Source organism: Carassius auratus, chromosome 25, assembly GCF_003368295.1.
Source record: "Carassius auratus strain Wakin chromosome 25, ASM336829v1, whole genome shotgun sequence".
Classification (NCBI taxonomy): domain Eukaryota; kingdom Metazoa; phylum Chordata; class Actinopteri; order Cypriniformes; family Cyprinidae; genus Carassius; species Carassius auratus.
Window position 1 is genome coordinate 8894525 of NC_039267.1, and position 13894 is coordinate 8908418.

The 13894-nt window shown below is 34.4% G+C and overlaps 2 protein-coding genes across 3 annotated transcripts in view; both read right to left on the reverse strand.

The window, feature by feature from the left end:
• Positions 1-1055: 1055 nt before the first annotated feature.
• On the reverse strand, positions 1056-7135 carry LOC113043713 (tryptophan 5-hydroxylase 1-like). 2 transcript variants are annotated; one of them, XM_026203267.1, is made up of 11 exons: positions 6627-7135; positions 4399-4536; positions 4123-4309; positions 3933-4033; positions 3784-3851; positions 3508-3704; positions 3280-3415; positions 2087-2213; positions 1905-2000; positions 1677-1810; positions 1056-1546 (listed from the first exon to the last, which is right to left on the reverse strand). In XM_026203267.1, exons 1-11 carry the CDS (start codon positions 6720-6722, stop codon positions 1372-1374), a joined length of 1455 nt encoding a protein of 484 aa, XP_026059052.1. In that variant the 5' UTR covers positions 6723-7135; the 3' UTR covers positions 1056-1371. The 2 variants fall into 2 exon arrangements, with proteins under 2 accessions (XP_026059052.1, XP_026059054.1); XM_026203269.1 differs by having other exon boundaries at positions 4123-4306; positions 6627-7132.
• Positions 7136-13271: 6136 nt separating this feature from the next.
• saal1 (serum amyloid A-like 1) overlaps positions 13272-13894 on the reverse strand; it is a 7639-nt gene continuing 7016 nt past the window's right edge. Inside the window, exons 12-13 of the mRNA XM_026203270.1 lie at positions 13673-13765; positions 13272-13575 (exon numbers count right to left, since the gene is read on the reverse strand). Coding sequence (XP_026059055.1) covers positions 13471-13575; positions 13673-13765 — 198 coding nt within the window. The 3' untranslated portion in view covers positions 13272-13470. The remainder of the gene's footprint in view (positions 13576-13672; positions 13766-13894) is intronic.

Consider the following 13894-nt stretch of genomic DNA (forward strand, 5'->3'; position numbering starts at 1 on the left):
TATACATACCTATTAAGACTAATAACTAAATATTATGGCATTTGAATTATAATAATTGTAGTAATTAAATTATAATATTAAATTACTGTTATAGTTGAGATAAACACGAAACCTATTAAAAATTATATATATATATATATATATATATATATATATATATATATACGTGCTTAAAAAAATATTTAAATATTATTATATTTAAATTATAATATTTAAAAATAAAATATATTATTATTATTGTTTATTTTAAATTGATTTAATCTTTTCATATGTAAAATACATATATACTTAGTCATGTGGTGTCTGTTTCTTTATTAAGCGCTGGTCAGGATTAACCAATCAGAGGCGCCTGAGGTCACAGGAGCGCAAAAACCTTTCATAACCTGAGGCCTATTTGCTCCTCTTTCCATTTATTTATCAGGTAAATATACTTGTATACATTGATTTATATGATTAAATGATTTTACTTTCATACACCTATGTGCCCTATTTGGCAAACAATGTCTTGAAATTTGAATAAGACATTGGATAAGATATTTTTTCATTTGAGCCGACAAGCACCGCTCAAGAGTACGATTGTTTGTAGCTCTGAGCATGAAATGTAAAGAAGAAAATAAGAAACTGCACACTTACACTACATGGCATTTACAGTAGATAAAAAAAAATGTTTTATTGTATGCATATGAACTCTTTAATAATAATGTCTAGCAATACATTTATCTACAACCTAAACTTGAATTGATACTTCAGAGTTTCTAACGAATTACTTATAGAAACGCTAAGCATTCATTTGTAACTTGTAAAAAAAAAAAAAACATTCCAATGTCCAATGCTATATTTACATGCATTTTAATAAATACAGATTATTCCAGGTCCTAATCCACGTAGTCATCCATTTTAAGTAAAGAAACAATAACACATAGCACACACTGTATCTACTAAATGTTTCATAGACTCACAAAGATACTGTTTATATACTAAAATATCCGTCAGACAGTATTTCTGAAGAAATAAACACAGGGTGCCAATTTGAAATGGACAAATGACATAAATGCGAACTGAAACCATCAATATATTAGCAGACATAAATTATGCACAAGACACACACGTCACCTGTGTGTAGCCTTAATTTAAATCAAAACCATTGGGGTCACCTTGCATAAATACCACCATGTCAATAAAAATTTTACATAAAATACAAGAACTCCACTTACAAACATTTAGCACAGCTTTTGATGATCCACATATGTAATCAAACAAGAGCCAAACTAATTAGATAGTTTTCATGCCATATGTGATTCGGAAAGTAAAGTAATGTGACAAAACAGATGAACTGGTACATGAAATAATGGATGATTTGCTGGGAAATGTTCAGACTCCTAACTGCATGTTTAGCCTGCTTAGTGCATCTCCAATGATGTCCAGCTCATGTCTTAGTTCTTCCACCACGTTGTTGATGCTGGCCGTGTCTTTCAGAACATCTACACTCTGTGTGTACGGATTGTAACGCACTGAGAATGGCCTCTTGATGGTCTTTGCAAACTCCCTAAAAATAAATTCAACTTTAAATGCAAATTATAGTGCTAAATACTCAGATGATATTTGCAGTAAATACTTTTTTAGCCTTTTTATTATCATTTAATTCAATGTAAGAATACGGTTTCATTTTCCATTACCTCATTTTGACTTTTGCTTCCTCGAAGGAGTCCGAAACAAAGTAAACATCCTGAAAGGTGGTGATGATGCACTCTTGTTTGCATGTCACATTGGGGTCAAAGGGCAAGATCCTGGCGTTTCCTGAGAGTGCATGCTGGATGAAAAAAAAAAAAACCCGATCATCTCTATTTATAAGGTGAAAAACATGCATTATGCATCATGTAGGAAAAGCTTTTGTGGTTCATTACTTTCAACTCGCTGATGGAGGACAGCAGACCGGCTCCATAAGCTCTCAGTCTCCCTTCTTGCTTACAGAGGCCAAACTCCACAGTGAAGAAATAACACTTAAACATAGAATGGAATTGTTAATAAATATGTATTTGTATTATTCACATGAAAACACTCAATCTCAAGGCCTGTCATTACTTACAGTGGCGAGTTTCTGTACAGAGTCATCTGATGCTCCCAGTGACGCGAGACCGATCTCCTGACTGAACTGAGCAAAGCTGGGCTCGGCCAAAAGAGGGACATGTCCAAGCAGCTCGTGACATGTGTCTCTAAAACATACAGACACATTCACATGATCACCTGCTCAGAGTAACAATTCCTATATCAGGACAGTTCTTTAATTATAGCCTATAAAGATAAAGTCTGTTGCATATATATTATAAAAATCTTTTTTTTTCCTTTTCAGTGAAATAAGCATTTGTATGTGAAAAATGTGTATATAGACAGATTTAGGAAATATAAATGAAAAAAAAAAAAAAAAAAAAATATACATATATATATATATATATATATATAAATATAAATAATAAATATAAATTATATATGACGTGCCAAACAGGAAATAATTAAATAAAATCTGAATGTATAAATGTAAACTGTGTGTATATAGAAGTAAATCTGAATATATTTATAAATCAGAATATATAAAGATAAATCAGAATATATAGTTATGAATCTGACAATACAAATGCAAATATGAATATGTAGTTATAAGTCTTAATTTACATAGATACAAACTGTGATACAAAATGTAAATCACGAATATATAGAAGTAAATCTGAATATATAGCTTTCAGTCTGAATATATAAATATAAATTGTGAATATGTACATTTAATTCTGAATATATACATGAAAGTTGAAATATAGCATATATATATATATATATATATATATATATATATATATATATATATATATATATATATATATATATAAACAAACTGAATACATAAAATCAAAATAATATTCTGAATACATAAATGCATTACTTTTATTTAATTTTATTTATAAAAATTACTGCTGTCAAATGATTAATCGTGATTAATCGCATCCAAAATAAAAGTTTTTCTTTACATAATATATGTATGTGTACTGTTTATATTTATTATGTATATATATATATATACACACACATGCATGTATATATTTAAGAAAAATATGTTATGTTTATATATTCAATATTTTTATATATAATATAAATGATATGAATATAAATATAAACATGTAAATACATGTAAATACATTCTATATCTAAGATCCTTTTTTGTAAATATATTAGAGTGACAGTCACATCATAGTTTAGTTGCTAGTATTTGATTGTTTGTGTACTCACGGCTCGGGTGTGTAGAGGGGGTCTGAGCTGTGTCGCACATACTGAGTGCAGTGAAACACACGGAAGGCCAGACCTGCCAGGAAGTCTCGTGGGGAGAGATACCCAGCCACAGGCCTGATGGTGAAGCCGGTGCGCTCTGAAACCGTTCAGAAAGCAATGTTACAGAGAAAAGAGTCTATAAATCCTGAACAAACCAACCTTTGAAGAACTGGCATCCCTTTCCCTCACCTTTGAGGAAGCGTGAGATGTCCTCCAGCTGCGGGATGTTGTCCTCGCGGACGTCACAGTGTTTGATGAGCAAGGGCAGGTTCTTGAGATACTCGCGGCAGGCGTGTGTGGGGTAGAGTTTATTCAGCTCCCTGAACACCACTCCCCACGTTTTCACCTCCTCGTCTGTGAACTCTATTCGGGGAATGGGGTCTCCACTGATGGAAGGGTCAATATTTCATTAGACTTATATTAAATGTGTATTACTCTAATGTTAAAGTATATTAAAAAACTTACTGTTTGTAGCTCATAGCCAAGTCTGCAAAATACTTCCTCCTTTTGCGATAGACGTTGTCCTTGAATCCCTGTCGGGACAGAATCATAACAGTGAGGAACGTGATAACATCATACTGATGTGGCGATCGAGATGAAACCTTGCCACTTACTGGATGATCCGCATCCAGGTCTGATCCGTACATCAGCACACGGTTCGCACATTTATCCAGATCTGAAATCTTCTTCGGGAACCAAGGCATGCTCTCCATCTCTGGAGAAAAAAACAACAAAAAACACATATTGAACATTTGTGTAGTAATTAAAAAAAGTCACATCTAGCTGATATTGTAATTCGTGTACCGCTTTCTTCAGGCAGGCGGTTGTCAGGCACGTCCATCTCGAGCACGTTCACGTGTTTCCTCAGCAGCTGAAGGATCTCGTGAAGCTGCTCGCGGTTGCTGTCGCAGTCTACGAAGATCTCGAACTCTGAGTTGCGCCTTTTGGACTTTCTGGACTCGATGTGCACCAGGTTGACGTGGTTTTCCTGCTGATTTATATGTGATGGTTAATGTTAACCTTTATAAATCAAGTAAAGAAGTATTTAAACATACAAGAAAATCGTAAACGACTTATCACCTGGAAAAGTTTTAGTGCCTTGACAAGTCCACCGACTTCATTCTTCAAGGAGAACACAACAGCAGCCCGGCCTCTCTCTGTAGACACGGTTTTGTTGTCTTTATTCTCCTCGATCTTCGGAAAAGCAGATTTGTTCATCTGTAAAACACAGGCACAAAGCAGAAATAAATGTCAGATGAGGTCAGGTAGAATTAGATAATCAAAAGTCATTTGTAAAGATGAAAATTACATAGGATCTGCCCCCCCCCCCCCCTTCATTTATTGTTTTACATGACTTATGTTTAGCATCAACATCTTCAGCTCACTTTAAATCCAACCCTAAGTCATGAGCTGATTGCTTGTCAATCAGATCATGTGGATTAAAGAGTGTGGTAAACACTTAATTCCTTTTTAAGGCTACACATAAAACTTGATTTGTATTCATCTAAAGGATCTGAACTTTCCTGTTAAGAGTGCAAATTTTAAGATCATGTTATAAAACAACATAAAATTATAAAAATAAAAAATGTTATAATATAACTTATAATAAGTAGTTTTTATAAATACAAATAATAAATAAACTGTATATATAGCTTAAACTATATATTAGATAATATAGTATTAAACTCTATTAGATTTAAAAGTGAAATTCAAAGTGGTGAAAAAGTGCAAATAACTTCACTGCAGGATGCCACTTTGATTAGGCTGTTTTGAGACGGCATATTGTTGTTATTGTTTTTTTTTTAATAAATATTGGTCACCGAGGGGTTTGTTTTTAAATAAACCTAAACCAAAAATTAACTCTAGTTGCGAACAGGTCATCCGATTAAAGGTGCCGGTTCCTGCGTCAGTTCAGCACCGTGGACAGCGACAGTCATCGTGACCTGCTTTACATAAGCGCCTACAGAGGGACACTGCGTGAGCCCTGTCCCAAGGTTGCAGACATGGGATTAAGTCCAAGAAATCACACCGATAATTATGATTATTGATATAAGAAATATGTAATGTATATATAGTACATACATCAATACACATTTGGAAAATGTTCACTTTTTTTTTTTTTAAATGTTATTTTATTATTTAGATTGACATATTTAATAACATTTATTGCTTTTTCATTTCTGAAAATCTATTGAACACGACAGAATGACCACCAATCCTTTAATGGCAACAAGTTCAAACATAAATGACAAAAGGTATCTAGAAAAACTTTAATATTAAATAATTAGCATCAAATAGTATTAAATACATAAGTAATAAATAAATGAGTAATGTTTAATATCTGTATGTAATATAGTAGAAATAATATTTGCATTTAATACTGAATCATATAATAATTTAATTTAATTAAAAATGTCTATGAGAGAATCACCATCAGCTTATTTACTAGTAATGCCAAAATATCTTTAAATAATATTTAATCAAATAATTAGCATGAAAAAGTATTAAATAAATAATAAATTATAATAAAACGAAGAATGTTCTAATTTCATACATTAAACATGCATTACTTTTATTTAATAGTAAGCTATATAATAATTATTAATAAAAAATGTTATTTAAATTATAAACTACAAAAAAACTGACCATGTTTCTTTTATCACGCATGTGGGTGAGTAATCGTCCCTGTCCTCGTCTTCCAGACAGCAGGATTCCCGACAGCATCACTGAGTTGACCGTGGCAGAGTTCGGAGTACTGCGATTCACTGTATCGGTTTAACAAAGACGGGCCAGTGTCTGGCGTCTTAAAACAATCTCATTTGGACAGCGAGGAAGCCTATTATTAGCGCCCTCTTGTTTTAATCTAACACTGGGATTAGGCTGCAATTAATCACTCTTCCACGCACATTCTGTTAAGTGTATTCAATTTGATGCATCTTTAGATATGGTGCGAGGAGGATTGGAACAACTCATTGCTAACAGTGTCAAGCATGGATGTGTTATGCATAAAAATGACTGGAGAGCTTTTGAGCACTTGGATAGCAGTGCACCATAGGATCCCTCAACTTCAGTTTCCTCCACATTTGACATGTTAGAAATCTATGCTTACATTTGACATTATAATATATAATATATATATATATTTTTAATGTTTTATATGAACCCCAACCTGTTGAAAACTTAAATTCTCACCTGAGTTACAATTATAAAATATATTTATAAAATGTATGTAAATCAACCAAATGAGTAAAAAAGAAAAAATTGTTTGCCATTTAAAATGATAAAAATTATGGAGAAAAAGTGCTTACCTCATTGTTAAGTTGCTTCTCTTCCAATGTCAGACCAAGGTTCATGGAGTCAAAAGATCTTCCTCTGTGCGGTCCCTCGTTTTTAGTTGAGTACATGCTGATGTTTCTTATTGTGTCAATGCGTTTGTCAGTCTTTTAACTGGATGTGCTGCAATTGTTGTTATACAATGAGACTGTGCGCTTTGCTATTTATATGAGGTTCTGAAGAGGAGGAGGAGGGGTGGCGAGTTAATCTTCCTCCTGATAACAAATGGAAAATGAGCAGCTTCTCACGTCATGGGGTTATTCATATGAAAGACATAGCTTTTCATATTCTCTTTGACGTTCTGCACACAAAAAAGGTGTGTGAGGAGAGCTGCGTCACCTGCAGGAGTTAGGAACAAAAACGCCCATACACAGGACACCAAAAAGTCTTCCATGATATCTCTCTTATCTGTCTGCTTATAAAAAACTAAATATTAGAAGAGCATAAGCCAGTCATTTGGTGGGTGCACAAATGTATAATTGTTTTTTTTTTTTTTTTACAAAAAAGAGAGATTTAAGACAAATTATAAATTAAAATGTGTTCCTTTTATTATTGTTTGGACATAATACTAAACATTTCCTTGAGAAATCGAAATATGTCCAGTAACAAATCTAAATTGAAATGTTATAACACGGATTAATGAATAAATAAATAAATAAACAAACTAATGCTTTTCCTGGGCTATTTTCTTTTAAAAGATCCAAGCAAAGATGCTTCAAAAAAAAAAAAATCTATTTCAGTCAATTTAATGCATCCCTTCCAAATAAAATTAATAATTACTTAAATAAATTCACTTTTAAACAGTAGTGTACAATTAAAATGCAGTGTTGAAAAGCCAGTGAAATAACACAGCCTTCTTATTTACTATATTGCAAACAATTAAACAGTTGCAAAGAGCTTAAATACTGCACAGTGGGATGTAGATCTGACATTGATAAAAGAAGCATGTTACCCCATACATGATTATATGGGTCAGGGATATTCCAGACTTTACGTGGAGAGAGGATACACTCTTATTCCTTGAATGAGTCTTAAATCAGTCGTGGGACTCCACTTGGGGATATCTTTGTCTGCAGGATGTTTTCCTTCTCTTTGTCCTGCCTGAGTGCCTTGTGAACCTTGTCCCACATCTATAGGGGTCACGGTTAAATTACAGTAAAAGCCCTCAAGAAGATGATCTCTCCATCTAGGCCCCCCTGAAGAGTTAGATTGAGGCGTCTTAGGCCAGCAGGTTTCATTAGATTTGATGGGTGGATCGTACTCTACTGTACTTGACCAATTTGTCAGTGCACCTTTTTAGGACCCAGAGGTACTTTGAGGTCTAAATATCCTATCCTTCCTTTTGGGGATTGGGTCATATGTGGCGACACACAAGACTGAATCAGGTGGAAGGAAGGATGAGGTTCTCATGACAGGATCACGTGCTTCGCACAAGACTGAGATATAAGCAGTGCCGAGCAACTTCTGAAAATGGAATTATACTCTAAAAACTATTTATCATCTAACCTAAAAATTTTACATCTAAATTAATATTAATTTAGTTCAATATTAAATTCAATTAATTAATTAAAATAATGATATCATTTTTTTAATCAACATTGTTAATCTAAAGGAGCTTTGGTTTTTGAAACAAGATTTGATTGCATGCTCAAAAGTAATCAATCAAAAGAGAATATTACAAAAGATTTCCAAGATGCTAAAGACTGATCACATTAAATTACATTTTAAAATGTACAGTTTTAAAATACATGTATATTAAATTAAAACATTTCAAAAAATCATAAATGTTTACATATGACTGATAAATGTATATATAATGTATATACGTCTATATGTACACACCTATATGATATTTGTCTGAATATGTATAACAGTGCTTTTTAGATTTAAAATGACAAAAATATAGATATACATTTATAAAAATATACATTTATATTAAAATACAACATTTTAAACTGTAAAAATGATGCCAAAATTGTAAAAGATAGTATGCGTTTATGTATAAATATAGATTTATATAAAAATGTAATTTAATTTATAAAGATTTCCAGGTGCCACAGTGTTTACCAACATTACGCAGCACAAGACAAAACTTTAATGCTTAAATTGAACACTGGAAGTCTAGTTTGACCAAAGGCTAAAAACTAATTCTGACACAGATCACCATCTACTTCCAGAAGCTGTGATGTCCCACAGGTGTCAGAGTTTGGGGTGTGTGTGCAGTGTGTAAACTGAGGAAAACCCACCCGGTGGAAGGCAAACAAACTCCTATCAACAGCACGGGGTGTGTGAGGACTGCTGTAAGATCAAAGCCTGAGCTCCAGAGGTCTGGACACCACAGGGATGAGGTGCTGTCATGACTGATGGGTGCACTGTCAGAGCCCCAGGAGCCTTTGAGCAGAGTTACACCAGATGTGATGACAAACGAGCTGTGACAGACAGAAAAGTGAACATTGGGCAACATAAAAAGATATCTTTGTAGCACATACTTGATTTTTGCATGAGGCGCTGTTCTAAAGTCCATTCATGCTGTAATTCATAAATGGCTTATTTAGAGGTAACACCTGTAGTTTATGAGTCAGTTAGGGCAAGATGACGTCTGATGCAACTCAAGTGGGTTTAAATGGATTCACTATTATACCCACATGACTGATGGTTTTAAAGATCCGTGCTGAAGATGCATGGTTTGTCCTGTCTTGATAGTTTGATATTAATCGTGATGAGTCGGTCTCTCTCTCTCTCTCTCTCTCTCTCTCTCTCTCCAACAAAACGAGCTCAGTGTTAATTAAAGCAAAGGTTGGCTTACATTATGCAGCCTCGGGTTCTTTTGTGCTGTTTGTTCTGAAGAGGCTCTTAGCTGCAATGGCCAGTGAATGCTCATCGGTACACACTCATCTCATTACAGCTCACTCACTCACAACCACAAGACGTCTACCAACACCAGTTCACCCTAACATATGTTTCATAAAGAATATAATGCCTATTTTAGGACCATTATGATATATTTATTTTCTTTGCTTTCTGAATAGCTAAGTACATTTTATTATTTACATTAGATTAGAAATATATGATGTATAATGTAATACATTAATATAATAATGTCGTGTTACAGTAATGATAACTTGTTTTTAAAGCTATTTGCATCATGACAAATTAATTTCTTCAAAGTTAAGCATCAACGAATCAAATTAATTAATAATTACACAAATAAATGTTACAGTTATAAGAACTGAACAAGAATGACAATTGAGAATTACAATCAAAGAATGAGAATATTGGGAAAACATCCTTATTTGTCATCAAAAAATGTCATAAAAAATAGCCCTGATTTGTTTCATTTTCCTTAACCTACATAATAGTGATTATAATTTCTAAATCTAATAATAATAATATAATAATATGTTTATTATTATTTATTTAATTCTTAGGTGAAATATGACCTGGAAAATTCTCAACAGATTTTGCTGTAACCATTAATGAGATTACATTAAGTTTTGTGCTGGCCAACAGCAACATTAGCACCTTTCATGTCACAATAAACAAAACCTGGAGCATTTATATATTTACAAACAAGCTTGTCGAAACTTAACTAGCATTCCTTCAAGAGGCAGAACATCACACTTAGTGTACAGAAAACCAGTGTGTGAGAAAGCGTAACTAGAGACGAGGGACAGTGTGAGTGTTTCCTATCAGCAGCTGGCACAGAGAACATACCCATCCCAGACAGACCCCTCACTGATCACCTGGCCCAGTTCTGTTCATTTCAATCAAGGGATTTACACACACACACACACAGTGTGATAGATGAGCTTGACCATCCACCCTAATCTCAATAATGACACCAACTCCACAGTTGACATGAGGACACAGTAAACCACTTACACACAAACACTACTGAAACCTCCAGTGTAACTCTGTTCTCACAGATCTACCCAGAACTGGATGCACGGTCTCTGCTGGAGGCATTATAAATGAGTTCAGCAGGCATGAACAATAGCAACATGAGTTTGAATTGTGCACCAGGAATATTCAGGACATCATAAATGCATTTGCATGAACATACACTGAGCATCCTGATCAAACGTTTTACTGGAAGTGAGTCACTTAATGCCACGCTGTCAAACAGAAAGAAAAAAAAAAACCTTCCATGTGTACACGGAGTCATTTGTTGTGCGTCATTGGTGTTGGAAGATGGTCATTTTAGGAGCTCCACCTCTGGCAGAGCAAACACAGAACATGCTAACAGCCCACTGCTTTAGGAGTACAGCAGATTCACTGGGAATTTGTCATTTAAACGGCTGTCAGCTTCAGGGCTGAGAAGTCGCTCCGTTCTGACATTTCAAAGACTGGGAGGGTCTCAGGTTCAGCGGACCCTGTTTCCGGCTGTCATTACTGATAGACATCAACATGTTCCTGAAGGCTTCCTAACACTGGAAAAACACTGCCGTCTTTACACATTTACCACGTCAGATACAAGATAAACATGTTTAAAGGCAAACAGAAAGAACTAAATAAAGAAAAAGATGTTATGATGTTATTAGCAATAGTTTACTTAAACATGAAAATGATGTCATTATTTACTGTGTATCCAAACCTGTTATTTCTTTGTGAAATACAAATGGAAAAATGTCAATGTCTAAATTACACTTATTACTTTATATAGAATGAAAATACATCTAAATGCAGTTGGTACAACACACACACGACAGCATTTTACTGCCACATTAAAAAAAAAAAATCTAAGATTACAAGATTAAAGTCAAAATTACAAGAATAAAGTTGAACTATTTTGAGAATAAAGTCAAAATGACAATTATGCACTTTTTAAGTATTGCTATGAATTTATTCTCGTAATGTTAAAAAAATTTTTTAACACCGCTCTAAAATGCTGTTGTTCGTGTGTGTGTGCGGGTGTCTGTGTAAAATGTATGTTTTCATTTTATAAGAAATTTACGTTTATATTTACATGTAATATGTATGATTATACAAAGTATGAAAACAACTTAAATATAAAGTGGTGCCTTATAACAATAATAATAAAAAAGGTCCCTATGACATGTATGCTAAATTCAAATTGATTTAGATTAGGTGTTTAAATTGTTATAACTTGGTGTGAGACATCAACCAAGAAGATTAGAAGTGAATAATCTGCACTGAATCACACATAAATATCATATCGTTTATTTTTAAGTTGGATTTTTAATCCTTTTTGGGCTTGAGGGCACTTAACTGTCCTTGTATGGAAAGAATGGAAAACATTCCTCAAAATATCTGCTAGTGTTTTAACATCAGAGTAACCAACAGAATTAATCTTTAAACCGTTTGTACAGACCACCAAGTATGAGATGGCATCAGAGTAATTCTGGGAAATCCAGCGTGAACCGAAAGTTTCATTGCGTGCTTGTTGACAGGAGATAGACAGCAGCTCCACGACCTTTAATGAGCTCCAGCGCACAAACAGCTGGACGAACGAGTGAAAAACAGAGAGCACAATGCAGACGTGTGTCACGTGACTGTTGACTACTCCAAAGACATCACTCATCTTTAATGACATGCATTGTTGAGTTCCTACCTGATCCTGTTGTCTATTCTTCAAATGGAGTTTCTGAGCAATCAATCGTAAAATTTAAGTGAGCATTTCTGCTAAAAATATCTAATTAAAAATGATTAACAATATGGCTCCCCAGACCTCATTTGAGGTTTGGGGTTTGTGTGTCTTTAAACCCAAATGTATGACTTCTACTGGCTGTTGCACACATCTAGCATGGTAGAGTAGTTAGTGGACGATATGTCATTTTAGGTCATGGTCAGGATTTCTGTGCATCATATAGAAGATGTTTGACAGCTGCCGATCATCTATGTTTACGCTTTAACTTCTACGAACAGCACTGTTTCGGTCTCAACCGGTCCTCTGTCAACTCGTATTAGTTGAGTGTTCACTCATACACGCAGTGGTCTGGATCGAACCAACTCAAGTGTGTCCTCATTCTGGGGTACTTCTGTCAGATCAGCCTCAGGTAGAGCTAAAAACAGACACGTGTCAATCAAAAGTCCTTGTATACCTGTGCATCTGGCCATTTCAGGGAAACCAAGATTCCTGGAAAAACAACAAAAACCAGCAGCTCGAAATCACGCAAACGTGGTTTAAATTAGCCTCTGTGCATTTTACATTCAGTCCAGGTCGAGATCCCAGTGTGTGAGTGTCTGGCCGTGTCTCTCTCAGGTCCTCCTCCTACACACTAAATTTCCATAATAATGCAGCGCGCTCTGCATATCAATCCAAACTCTTAATCAAAGAGCTGCTATATTCCTGCTGGCGTCACATACGCGGGAAGTGCGCAGTAGACCTTTTCTCCCCATTCTGATGTTCATTTGGAACGCAAATGAGGAAAGAGGGAGGCGATCACAGCCCGGACGTGGCACGCACATTAGAGGGACACCCGATGGAGAACATCAGTAAACACTCGAATGTATGCGTTAATAAACGCCAGTGCACTAATCTTTGAAGCATAACACGAATTAAGTAGCGTTAAATAAATTGAAAACTATTCCATTAACTACGTTGTGCATTTAAAAATATGCTATCAAATCATAACAATTACTCCATGGAAAACACAATCTACAAAACACGTTTTGTTTACTAAATAGAAAAGCTGGTGTATACAAACAAAACGATGATATACACAATTTATCAAGCTATAACCAAAGCCATTACATTTTTTGTTATATCTAAACAAAAGACGAGTCTTTTCATAAGGAGATCTAAAGACTTATCTCCAATCTTTTGGGTCAGAGAACTTCTCTGAAGAATGTTTCCTTTCAGATGTTTCCGCTTGACACATTGGATGAAATAGAAAAGTCCTTTTTTATAATGTCTGCCAGTTTCGGTTCCACTTCTGACAACAAGTTTACCAGGTGCTGGACCTGTAGATGAGATGAGAAAAGACGAGAAGCTCTGTGATCATTGAGGGCCTGTAGGAGCAGTGAGAAAAACAACAAAACAAATAAGAGAAGAACGTACCGCCGATATATGTTGAGGTAAGAGGGAGCCAACAGCAGACACACAGCTTCTCTCTGTAAAACACCCTTCCTTGACTACAGCTGACAACAGATCCTGAAGATTAAAGGACATTTTCAATAAATTAATATGTAATATATTTAACATTTATATGTTTTAATGTAGTCATTTTTACATTTGCTTTATATATACATAATAAAATACAATATATATTTTTTGGAATGT

Coding starts and splice junctions, on each gene's coding strand:
- LOC113043713 (XM_026203267.1), bottom strand. CDS start 6,722: ATGTACTCAACTAAAAACGAGGGACCGCACAGAGGAAGATCTTTTGAC. Junction 4,537..6,626: donor AGAAGCAACTTAACAATGAG/GTAAGCACTTTT, acceptor TGTGTTTTACAG/ATGAACAAATCTGCTTTTCC. Junction 2,214..3,279: donor CCCCTCTACACACCCGAGCC/GTGAGTACACAA, acceptor TGTATGTTTTAG/AGACACATGTCACGAGCTGC.